Source organism: Schistocerca nitens, chromosome 4 (genome assembly GCF_023898315.1).
Source record: "Schistocerca nitens isolate TAMUIC-IGC-003100 chromosome 4, iqSchNite1.1, whole genome shotgun sequence".
Classification (NCBI taxonomy): Eukaryota; Metazoa; Arthropoda; class Insecta; order Orthoptera; family Acrididae; genus Schistocerca; species Schistocerca nitens.
This window is the reverse complement of record NC_064617.1, coordinates 918,276,035-918,289,539: the sequence shown is the minus strand read 5'-3', so window position 1 is coordinate 918,289,539 and position 13,505 is coordinate 918,276,035. Positions and strand designations below refer to the sequence as shown.

The 13,505-nt window shown below is 44.4% G+C and overlaps 1 protein-coding gene across 3 annotated transcripts in view; it reads right to left on the bottom strand.

Annotated features, from left to right (window-relative positions):
• Window positions 1–13,505, bottom strand: part of LOC126253525 (beta-alanine-activating enzyme) — a 186,295-nt gene that overhangs the window by 37,336 nt on the left and 135,454 nt on the right. For all 3 annotated transcript variants that reach the window (XM_049954905.1, XM_049954904.1, XM_049954902.1), the window contains exon 10: window positions 1,438–1,583. In XM_049954905.1, coding sequence (XP_049810862.1) covers window positions 1,438–1,583 — 146 coding nt within the window. The remainder of the gene's footprint in view (window positions 1–1,437; window positions 1,584–13,505) is intronic.

Below are 13,505 nucleotides of genomic sequence, written 5' to 3'. Positions count from 1 at the left end.
GGCACGTTTCCTGAACAAAGCAACCGGCAGATCGCCATTTGTGCTGGCATTCTAAGGACAATAATTTTGCACAGGTAATGTGGCAGTGTACTGCTTGACAAGTGCACCAACTGGCCCAACCCTAGGCATTCACGCTGTACCCAGCACTGATACAGCCATGGGACTGAGTTCATGCTGACTTTGCAGCCCTTTCCTGGGTCCACGTCGTTAATCATTGTGGACTCCTTCGCCCACTTCCTGTATGTTGTCCATGTCCAGCTGACAACACTGGTGGCCACAGTGGGTGCCTTGGACTTCAATGGTATTTGTCATTTTACGACAATTCCTTTTCACCCAGCCTCCGAAGGATTTGTAGAATGGTCTGTTCACACTTTTAAGCTGCAAATGCAAAAAGCTTTATGAGCTACTAAATTGGCATCAGCTTTAAACACCTTCCTAGTGTCTTACAGGTCCATGCTCACATGCTCATCAATGTCAGAGCCCAGTGGACATCCTCACAGGATACTTCTACATCTTCTGTGTCCACCTCCAGAACACTAAGCAGACACAGTCAAAGTGTTTCAGCTGCCTGACCCTTCCTTTCAACTAACTGCATGACATGCCTGTGGACGTCAATCTGGCTTTAGTGACAGCTGAATCACTGGACCTGCCATGTCCTGAATCACTGGACCTGCCAAGTCCTGCATGGTCACCTCCACTTTCAGGTGTCTACAGGCCTATGCAAGAAGTCCCAGATCCAGCATCAGCTACGTCAGACATCTGCCAGAAGCACTCTTTCGTGTTTTTTTCCACCTTCAGACAGCTGCCACCACATCCTCCCCCACAGTGGCTGGGCAAATACTGGCTGTAGGTGACAGTTCAATGGAGGAAGGATTTAGTAGCCCCATTGAACACATAAACAAATTAGGTGTAATGTTGCACACATCTGATGGGGAGGGAACCTGTGACTGCCATGTCATCACTACCACAGACTGGTCACATGAGAGTGCACAGTGAACCAAATAAAAGGCCAGATATTCTGCACTGAAAAGGCACATTACAGTGTTAACCGGCTGTTTGCAGTGGAACTTGATCCTTCTACTCTGAAGCAATCTCCAAATGGTTTCTACTGTTACTCTGATGAATATTCCTCCAAATATTATTTCTACTTGACTTATGGACTAATTTGTTATTTATTTGTCACAGAAGTTGTTTTCAGTGCTCAATTCTTGTAAAGTTTTGCATCAAGTCACTGTGTGCAAAACATGTATTCTGCACTACACATCTACACATTTCAAACAGCAACTGCCTTCACAATGTTACAAAATCACAACAATAGCTGAAAATGTGCTCTGCCTAAGAAGAATGAGAAAATTAGCACAATTTAAACAAAAAATTTACATAAAAACGATATAATTTTTATTTATGTAAGATATATGGTTTTTACACTCTACTTACCAATATATGCTTGCTGGCCACAAGGAGAGAGACATGCAGGAGCTTCAATTCGTCCTCCAAGTTGCAGAACAGAATGAACTTTTCCATCATCATGAATGCTGGCAAGTTGGCCAGAGTGAGATCCAACAATTGCTAGCCAGTGCTTGCTAAATGGTACATACTACAATTACACATATTCTTGTAAAATCAACAATAAAAACATACAAAATTATCTTACTGAACTTAAGTCACACATATTCAACTTTGTACAGACAAATAGAAAACATCACATTCTGGGACATTTAATCACTGTGTCATGTGTAAAATCAGCAAACTCCATACAACAGTCAAACACAATAGGAACACAACATTCATCATTCATGAACTGAATGAGAGTAAAATGCAATTAACACAATAAAATTCTTGTACATTGTTTGTTACTTAGGAACTAAAAAAGTTACACATGCAGGGACAACAGGATGGAAAGGTATGAAATAAATGGTGCAAATGCATCAAACAAGTTGCATTCAGTCTGATAAGAGTTTAGAGAGAATAACAGAATGGCCGGCTGGAGTGGCCAAGTGGTTCTAGGCGCTACAGTCTGGTGCCGCGCGACCACTACGGTCGCAGGTTCGAATCCTGCCTCGGGCATGGATGTGTGTGCTGTCCTTAGGTTAGTTAGGTTTAAGTAGTTCTAAGTTCTAGGGGACTGATGACCTCAGAAGTTAAGTCCCATAGTGCTCAGAGCCATTTGAACCATTTGAATAACAGAATAAACTAAATTATTAGTGACTTCCACTTTTCATTTAAGATTGGAAGTGTGAGATGTACTGATTGTGGGAATATGCAGTATAACAAAATGAGTAAAAGGAACAGCAGAAATAAGAACAATAACAATGAAATTATAAGATGCTAATTGAAAGTGTCATATTTAATGTACTTGTTCATGAATTTACACTTATTTCAGGGAAAATTAGACCACTCTATCAGCATATTTGTGTTTGGTATAAGTAATAGACAATCATTAAAATTTTACTTTATAAAATTAACAGAGAACTTATAGTACAGATCTGATGTAGAGGAGTTTTGGCTAAGCCTCACATAGAGGAGAAGTTATTGTATATAAAAATAAATACCTAATAAGGCAATAAAAAAACAGCATAGTTTGATTTTCATTTTATGGTACAATCCAGAAAATGTGGCAAAAGCATAGATTTTTTTACACTCTTGCTACAAAAGATAACACAAGGAAACGAAAAAGGAAAGTAAATGTCTACTTCTGCATATAAAATATGGCAAAAGTTCCATCAGAAAATTCTATCACATCGTAGCCATATATACAGTTAATGAAAATATGAACTTTTATACAATCTTTCTCTCTCTCCTACCACCACATTTCTCCTACCAAAAACTGGGTATGTTGGCTAAGATGTGTCTGAAGCACAATATTTAATTATTGTACTGACTTGATAAGCTATCTTTATAAATAATCAATGACCCAGCTAATTTCTGGCAGACTGAAATATGTAGTAGTAATACACATCAACGCAATCGGAAATATCCAAATCTGCTCACTAACAGGCCAGTTAAACTCTTTCCTGCCTTTTCAAAAGTTTTTGAGAAAATGGTCTATGATAAAACAGTGATTAGTTTTTCTTTTTCTTTTTCTTTTTCTTTCTTCTTCATATATAAAGAAAGATGATGAGACTTACCAAACAAAAGCGCTGGCAGGTCGATAGACACACAAACAAACACAAATATACACACAAAATTCTAGCTTTCGCAACCAACGGTTGCTTCGTCAGGAAAGAGGGAAGGAGAGGGAAAGATGAAAGGATGTGGGTTTTAAGGGAGAGGGTAAGGAGTCATTCCAATCCCGGGAGCGGAAAGACTTACCTTAGGGGGAAAAAAGGACAGGTATACACTCGCACACACACACATATCCATCCACACATACAGATACAAGCAGACATATTTAAATGGTCTTTAAATATGTCTGCTTGTGTCTGTATGTGTGGATGGATATGTGTGTGTGTGCGAGTGTATACCTGTCCTTTTTTCCCCCTAAGGTAAGTCTTTCCGCTCCCGGGATTGGAATGACTCCTTACCCTCTCCCTTAAAACCCACATCCTTTCATCTTTCCCTCTCCTTCCCTCTTTCCTGACGAAGCAACCGTTGGTTGCGAAAGCTAGAATTTTGTGTGTATATTTGTGTTTGTTTGTGTGTCTGTCGACCTGCCAGCGCTTTTGTTTGGTAAGTCTCATCATCTTTCTTTTTAGATATATTTTTTCCACGTGGAATGTTTCCCTCTGTTATATATATATATATATATATATATATATATATATATATATATATATATATATATATGGGGGTTGTTAACTGTCTTTGGTTTAGTTTTCATAGATGATTATCACAAAGAAAGAATGACTAAACATCACAAATGAAGTCCTGACAAAACTAAACATGAGAAATTATCCTGTTGGTATACTCTGTGACCTTGCAAAAGTCTTTGATAGTGTAAATTATAAAATTGTCCTTGTCAAGCTACAAGGGCTATTCAAAAAGTAGAGAACATTTCCTTCTGACGGCGCTAGGTGCGTGCCGATCACGTATATTTTGGTAAGTGTGTACTCGGCAGCTCAGTCGGCATCCATCCATGACAGCGGGAACGTCTCTGTGCATCTGGATTTTTTTATGTTCAAAATTGAAATGTGCGCTGCAATCGAAAATCCCGCCGGTTGTGAGGTGCGGTCTGTGATACAGTTTTTGTTGGCAAAAAACCTAAAACCTATAGAAATTTATCATGAACTGTGCAAAGTGTATGAAAACAAAGTAATGAGTGAATTTTCTGTCCGGAAATGGTGCATTCAGTTTAAAAATGGCCGAACCAACATTCATGATGAAGAGAAGAGTGGACACCTGAGCATTGTGACTGACGATCTTGTTGCTAAAGTTGATGAAATGATTTGTGAAAACTGTCGCTTTCACAATAATGGAGCTTTCGCTTTCTTTTCCACAAGTTTCACGGACTTAGTTGTTTGAAATTGTCACTCAAAAGCTAAGCTACCACAAATTTTGTGCACGAGGGGTGCCCAAAATGCTTACAGATCACAATAAAGAGCAGCAAATGGGGGCAACGTTGACATTTCTGGAGGGATACCACAAACATGGTGATTCATTACTGGATCAAATTGTAACAGGTGATGAGACTTGCGACTTGGGTGAAACACATCAATTGCGAGACAAAATTACAGTTCATGGAGTGAGGGCACACAGGGTCCCCCCCTCCCCCCCCAAAAACTGAGAAAATGTCTGCAAACCTTGTCAGCAAGGAAGTTGATGGTGACAGTGTTTTGGAATAGGCAAGGTGTGTTTCCTATTGATTTTCTTGAACATGGAGCAACTATAAATTCTGCCTGGTACTCTCAAAATTTGCACAGCGTTAGAAGAGCAGTTCAAAACAATCGCCAAGGAAAACTGATGACCAAAATTTTGTTTTTGCATGATAATGCCTGACCTCACACGGCAAACTGCACTATAAGACTCATTAATTCATTAAAATGGGAAATTTTCCCTCATCCGCCCTACAGCCCCAATCTTGCACCAAGTGACTTCCACGTGTTTCCCAAGATGGAGAACTGGCCTGCAACGCAGCATTCTGATGAGGATGTGGGCTCACTGGCCGAAGTCTCAGGCAGTAGAACTTTACAACGGAGGTCTTTCAAAGCTTGTCCACCACTATGATAAGTGCCTCAATGTGTTTGGTGACTATGTGGAAAAGTAATACGTCAGTCGCTCTTTCAGATAGATATAATAAAATGTATTTCTTGTACTTAGTTATTTTTTTAATGCCAAAACATTCCCTAGTTTCTGAATAGCACTCATAAAGAATTATTGGATTAATAGCCCCCCCCCCCCCCTCCCACCTCTTGCATGGATGGAGTCTTACCTTCACCAAAGAAATCAAAGACAAACTGGGTCATAAACACGAAACTAACCTCAGGAAGGGGGAGAACATAACGTGGATTCACAGAATGATGAGTAATTGTTGTGACTCGCCTATTTTTCAAAGTGCCGCTGCGCAGTTACGCGCATCATCTACATGCGGCGCTGTCTGCCAGCCATGCAGCAGCCGCACCACCTAAGCGCCCAGCCAGCCAGGGGCCGTTAGACTTGGACTCAGTGCTAATTTGACTGTGCAGGTGTACACACGTCTTACTTTGTTTATGTGATCTGTGACTTACATGTATTGTGTTGTCCTAGAAATATATTTGTTCAACTTGATGTTATAACAATTGGCGACAAGGTAGTGAATTTTTCTTTTTCATCATTGACCCACAGATTTCCATGGCTACTTTAGAGCAACTATTGCAAGGTCTCATTGAACAGCAAACACTTCTCACAAATGTGATTCGTGATTTCGTCGCAGCATCCAATATGGGGCGTCTTTTGTCACTGTCTATCCCTCCTTTTCCTCCTTACGACGAGGCAGTGGAAGACTGGTCTGATTACGAAAAACGTCTTCAACAGCACTTCTTGGCATTTCATGTCGTGGATGAACAAACATGTAAGTTTCTGTTCCTTTCATGGATTTCACCTCAAATGTATCGGTTGTTGTCACTATTGGCTCCTTTGAAAGATCCTGCGTCTTTGTCCTTTGCTGAAATGTGCTCACTTCTGTCCGTTTATTTTCAAAAGCAAACGCATGTGGTAGCCTCTCGTGTTGCCCTTTATCGTTGTCAAAAAACAACCGAATCAATCCTATCGCGCTTGGGCTGCTGAACTTCACGGCCTCAGTCGAAAGTGTCAATTTGTTACTGAAGTTCACGAAGAATCCTACGCCGATTCCATGGTATGGGATGCTATTATTCGATCGGCGCCCGACAAAGAAGTTCGGCAACGTGCCCTTCAGTTGGCGAATCTGCCTCTTGATGAGGTGCCCTTTCACTGGTGCCCTTTCACTGGTCCGCGTCATGCGATGCAGCTTTCCAGAAATTGAAGACTATGATGAAACAGGCCCCGTGCCTGGCTACTTATCGACCTGGCCAACATCTTGTTCTTGCCACAGATGCCTCTCAATACGGGGTTGGTGCAGTCCTTGCACACCGTTTTTCTGACGGTTCTGAACAACCCATTGCTTATGCCTCCAAAACGCTCACGGATGCCCAACGAAAATATTCTCAAATTGAAAAAGAAACTTTGGCCATTATTTATGCTCTTCATAAGTTTGGTGTTTTTCTCTATGGATCCAAATTTCATCTCGTTACAGATCACAAATCACTTGTTTCCTTGTTTCATCCATTAATGTCACTTCCCGACAAGGCTGCACACTGCCTCCAGCGTTGGGCTCTTAACTCGTCTCGTTTCAATTATGAGATTCATTTCTGGCCGACATCTCAACATGTGAATGCTGATGCACTGTCTCGCCTTTCCATGGGTGCTGATCTGGCATTCAATAGGGATGAACTTTTGTGTTTCCACCCGGATGTTGCTGAGCAGCGGGTTGTGGACGAATTCCCCATCGCCGGGGACCGGCTGGTGGCTGCTACGGGTTCTGATCCTACCCTCTCCCGGGTTTTACGCTGTATTCAGGAGGGTTGGCCAGATCGTCCGTCCTGTAAGACTTCTGATCCGTTGCAGAACTACTACACTTTGCGTTACCGCCTCACGGCTAGGGATGGTGTTATCCTCCTATCCACAGACAATGCTACACCGCGTGTTGTGGTACTTGCGTTTTTGCGTGCTTTGGTCTTGCACCTCCTTCACCAAGGACACTGGGGTGTCTCTCGCATCAAATCTCTGGCGCGCCGTCATGTGTACTGGCCCAGCATTGACTCTGAAATCACACACATGGTCGCCGCCTGCGGCCCTTGTGCTTCACAGGCCGCCACCCCGAAGTCATCTTTGTCACCGTGGCCTTCGCCTGAGAAGCCCTGGGAGCGTATTCATGCTGACTTTGCAGGACCTTTTTTAGGTACTTATTGGCTTCTCGTTATTGACGCCTACTCTGACTTTCCTTTCATTGTCCGTTGCAGGTCGCCTGCGACCACAGCAACCACCAATGCTCTAGCTCGCATTTTCTCTTTGGAAGGCCTTCCCTCTACTCTCGTTACTGATAATGGTCCGCAATTTGCCTCTTCCGATTTTGCGGATTTTTGTGCCCGTCACGGCATCATGCACATCACGGCCCCTTCGTTCCATCACCAGACAAACGGTGAGGCTGAACGACTGGTCCACACATTGAAGGCTCAGATGAGGAAACTACTGACTTCTTCTGCTGCTGATGATGCGCTTCTCCAATTTCTGGCTTCTTACCGTTTCACCCCCATGGGCGAAGACAGCCCGGCTGAGCTCTTACATGGCCGACAGCCCCGCACACTACTTCATCTTCTGCGGCCTTCCACCTCATGGCCGCGGGTGCCTTCGCTTGGCCAGTTCACCGCCGGCGACCTTGTATGTGTACGGGGATATGGCAGGCAGCCGAAATGGAGTCCTGGCCACATCTTCCGACACCGTGGCTGATGCCTGTATGAAATCCAGACGGACACAGGTGTTGCAGTGTGCCACTCAGACCAGCTTCGACCTCATGTGCCGGCAACGCCTGTTCCGAATGCCACTACGCCACCTTCGGCTCTACCTGACGCTCGGGATCTTGGAATCTCTCATTACTCACAACGCAGCCCTCTCACCATCATCACGGGGCCAGCACAAGAACTGACACCACCAGGAGACGTGCCCATGCAGCAACCAGATGACCATCATCTGTCGGAGAAACTCTACTCGCCTCCTTCTCTTACGGACGCCGACACATCGCCCATGTCTCCTGTTATAACAACCAGACTTGCCACAATGGGCAGATTGGGGCACAGGGCCCCAGCAGATTCGACCCCCACGACTCCTGTCATCTCGACCTGTTATCATCGGGGACACTTCCGTCTGTACGGGAAGCCTCCACCTCGAGACCTTACGGCCAGTCAAACAACACCTATGGACGTTAGCAATCTACAGGCCACCTCCATCAAGACCAGTGCAAAAAATTCAAAGGAGGGGAAAAGTGTTGTGACTCGCCGATCATTCAAAGTGCCGCCGCGCAGTTACACGCATCATTTACATGCGGCGCTGTCTGCCAGCCATGCAGCAGCAGCGCAACCTAAGCGGCCAGCCAGCCAGCGGCCACTAGACTTGGACTCAGTGCTGATTTGACTGTTCAGGTGTACACATGTCTTACTTTGTTTATGTGATCTGTGACTTACATGTATTGTGTCGTCCTAGAAATATATTTGTTCAACTTGACGTTATAACAGTAATGGTCCCATTCTTGCTTTTAACCTACATAAACAATCTTTCAATGACTTTAATAGATGGTTCAAAAACTATGTTTGATGATCACGCTATCATACCAATCAACTGTCTAAAATGAACCTTACTAGACACAACTCAGATAACCGGTGAACAGTTCCATAACTGGTTCATGCAAATGACTCACATCTTAATCTCACAAAGATTCATATTATGTAATTTTGAGTAAAGAAAAATGACCTGCTTGCACCAGAAGTAGACATTAATGGTCACACAATGAATGGAACACTGCGTGTAAAATGCCAAGAGGTCCACTTGAATAACATGTTCAAATGGTGTCAAAACACAGATAAACTAATGAAGAAGGTCTGTTCAATATGTATGATGTTTGAAGTATCTAATTTCCACTCTCTCTTATCTTGCAAATTTTCTTCTATGGCAGTGCACTTCAGAATTAATGATACTGTGAGAAGTAGCTAGCTCCAAATCTTGCACAGTCCTTTTTAAGGGTCTTGGAATACTCATGCTCACTCCCATTTACATTTACTCAGTAATGATTTTAGTTTCTGACAATAAAAATCAGTTTAATCTGAATTGTGATCCTCAAAATCACAACAGAAGCTCACAAAATAAATGTCATGGGCACTTTGCTTTCTTGTCTAGAGTTCACAGTGCAGTTATGTAATCAGGTACAAACGTATTCAACCATCTACTATAAATCAAGAAACTGAGGATCCCAATCAGTTCAAAAGATAACTAAAAATTTATATCACCAGCCACTATACAAATTATATACTTATCTACTTAGTAACAAACAGTGTAGATAGTAAATCTGCACAGCAAATCTTTATATACAAAAACTGAGTCTGTATATGTTTGTCCTCGCAAAATTCAAAAAGTAATTGGTCATCTGACTTGAAATTTCAACACAATGTTGCAGCATTTTACCAAAAATCTCAGAACGTTCTTGACACATTTCCTTAAAATTGAATCGGAAGTAGGCTACATATTTTTAATAGATATATAATGCATATGTAAAATATATAATACTGAAATCTTGTTAGCAAAAGTCTCGAAATGTTCTTGACTGATTTACTTAAAATTTTAAATGATACTCTGTTAAACATTCTGACAGACATAGATTAGATATTGATTTAAAAAACAATGTACAGGTTTTCTTTAAAACTTGACTGTAAGAAAGAAAATGCTCTGAGGTAAAGATGTGCCAGCTTTAACTATGATTGTAGGGCACAAACATACACACAAAATTCAAGCTTTTGCAACAAACCGTCGCTTCATCAGGAAAGAGGGAAGGAGAGGGAAAGACGAAAGGATGTGGGTTTTAAGGGAGAGGGTAAGGAGTCATTCCAATCCCGGGAGCGGAAAGACTAACCCCAGGGGGAAAAAAGGACAGGTATACACTCGCACACACATACATATCCATCCGCACATACACAGACACAAGCAGACATTTATAAAGGCAAAGAGTTTGGGCAGAGACGTCAGTCGAGGCGGAAGTAAAGAGGCAAAGATGTTGTTGAAAGACAGGTGAGGTATGAGCGGCGGCAACTTGAAATTAGCGGAGGTTGAGGCCTGGCGGATAACGAGAAGAGAGGATATACTGAAGGGCAAGTTCCCATCTCCAGAGTTCTGACAGGTTGGTGTTAATGGGAAGTATCCAGATAACCCGGACGGTGTAACACTGTGCTAAGATGTGCTGGCCGTGCACCAAGGCATGTTTAGCCACAGGGTGATCCTCATTACCAACAAACACTGCCTGCCTGTGTCCATTCATGCGAATGGACAGTTTGTTGCTGGTCATTCCCACATAGAAAGCTTCACAGTGTAGGCAGGTCAGTTGGTAAATCACGTGGGTGCTTTCACATGTGGCTCTGCCTTTGATCGTGTACACCTTCCGGGTTACAGGACTGGAGTAGGTGGTGGTGGGAGGGTGCATGGGACAGGTTTTACACCGGGGGCGGTTACAGGGGTAGGAGCCAGAGGGTAGGGAAGGTGGTTTGGGGATTTCATAGGGATGAACTAAGAGGTTACGAAGGTTAGGTGGACGGCGGAAAGACACTCTTGGTGGAGTGGGGAGGATTTCATGAAGGATGGATCTCATTTCAGGGCAGGATTTGAGGAAGTCGTATCCCTGCTGGAGAGCCACATTCAGAGTCTGATCCAGTCCCGGAAAGTATCCTGTCACAAGTGGGGCACTTTTGGGATTCTTCTGTGGGAGGTTCTGGGTTTGAAGGGATGAGGAAGTGGCTCTGGTTATTTGCTTCTGTACCAGGTCGGGAGGGTAGTTGCGGGATGCGAAAGCTGTTTTCAGGTTGTTGGTGTAATGGTTCAGGGATTCCGGACTGGAGCAGATTCGTTTGCCACGAAGACCTAAGCTGTAGGGAAGGGACCGTTTGATGTGGAATGGGTGGCAGCTGTCATAATGGAGGTAATGTTGCTTGTTGGTGGGTTTGATGTGGACGGACGTGTGAAGCTGGCCATTGGACAGATGGAGGTCAACGTCAAGGAAAGTGGCATGGGATTTAGAGTAGGACCAGGTGAATCTGATGGAACCAAAGGAGTTGAGGTTGGAGAGGAAATTCTGGAGTTCTTCTTCACTGTGAGTCCAGATCATGAAGATGTCATCAATTCAGTAGTTAACCTTTCCTCCAAACCTCTCTCCCAATCCGAAACCTCTGTCCTATCCAAAGGCCTCACCTTCAGCCCCACTCCCAGATTCAACCAAACAGCCCTCGTCAAAGATTTACTGTCCTACACTCATACTCTCTGCTGGAAATATCACTTTGCCACGAAGAAAAATGATCCTAATCCTACTCCTAATGATCCAACTCCCCAAGACACTATCCAAATTGAACCCTGCCTGGAACAGTTCCGTCCTCCGTCACAGCGGGACCCACCTCCTCTTCCTCAAAATCACCCCCTCCAAACCTTCCAGAAATTTCTGACTTCCAGCCTTGCCTCTCAGTCCTTCTTAAAAAAACCTTAATCCTACTCCCAACATCACCACTGCTGAAGCCCAAGCTATCCGTGATCTGAGGGCTGACCATTCCATCGTCAATCTTCCGGCGGACAAGGGTTCCACGACAGTGGTGGTGGTGGTGGTGGTTAGTGTTTAACGTCCCGTCGACAACGAGGTCATTAGAGACGGAGCGCAAGCTCGGGTTAGGGAAGGATTGGGAAGGAAATCGGCCATGCCCTTTCAAAGGAACCATCCCGGCATTTGCATGAAACGATTTAGGGAAATCACGGAAAACCTAAATCAGGATGGCCGGAGACGGGATTGAACCGTCGTCCTCCCGAATGCGAGTCCAGTGTGCTAACCACTGCGCCACCTCGCTCAGTTTCACGACAGTGGTACTTGATCGTCGGGAGTATGTGGCTGAGGGACTGCGTTAGCTTTCAGACAACACCACATACAAAGTTTGCCAAGGTAATCCCATTCCTGATGTCCAGGCGGAGCTTCAAGGAATCCTCAGAGCCATAGGCCCCCTACAAAACCTTTCACTTGACTCCATCAACCTCCTGACCCCACCGACACCCTGCACCCCTACCTTCTACCTTCTTCCCAAAATTCATAAACCCAACCATCCCGGCCGCCCCATTGTAGCTGGTTACCAAGCCCCCACAGAGCGTATCTCTGCCTACGTAGATCAACACCTTCAACCCATTACATGCAGTCTCCCATCCTTCATCAAAGACACCAACCACTTTCTCGAACGCCTAGAATCCTTACCCAGTCTGTTACCCCCGGAAACCATCCTTGTAACCATTGATTCCACTTCCTTATACACAAATATTCCGCACGTACAGGGCCTGGCTGTGATGGAGCACTTCCTTTCACGCCGATCACCTGCCACCCTACCTAAAACCTCTTTCCACATTACCTTAGCCAGCTTCATCCTGACCCACAACTTCTTAACTTTTGAAGGTCAGACATATCAACAATTAAAGGGAACAGCCATGGGTACCAGGATGGCCCCCTCATACGCCAACCTATTCATGGGTCGCTTAGAGGAAGCCTTCTTGGTTACACAGGCCTGCAAACCCAAAGTTCGGTACAGATTTATTGATGACATCTTCATGATCTGGACTCACAGTGAAGAAGAACTCCAGAATTTCCTCTCCAACCTCAACTCCTTTGGTTCCATCAGATTCACCTGGTCCTACTCTAAATCCCATGCCACTTTCCTTGACGTTGACCTCCATCTGTCCAATGGCCAGCTTCACACGTCCATCCACATCAAACCCACCAACAAGCAACATTACCTCCATTATGACAGCTGCCACCCATTCCACATCAAACGGTCCCTTCCCTACAGCTTAGGTCTTCGTGGCAAACGAATCTGCTCCAGTCCGGAATCCCTGAACCATTACACCAACAACCTGAAAACAGCTTTCGCATCCCGCAACTACCCTCCCGACCTGGTACAGAAGCAAATAACCAGAGCCACTTCCTCATCCCTTCAAACCCAGAACCTCCCACAGAAGAATCCCAAAAGTGCCCCACTTGTGACAGGATACTTTCCGGGACTGGATCAGACTCTGAATGTGGCTCTCCAGCAGGGATACGACTTCCTCAAATCCTGCCCTGAAATGAGATCCATCCTTCATGAAATCCTCCCCACTCCACCAAGAGTGTCTTTCCGCCGTCCACCTAACCTTCGTAACCTCTTAGTTCATCCCTATGAAATCCCCAAACCACCTTCCCTACCCTCTGGCTCCTACCCCTGTAACCGCCCCCGGTGTAAAACCTGTCCCATGCACCC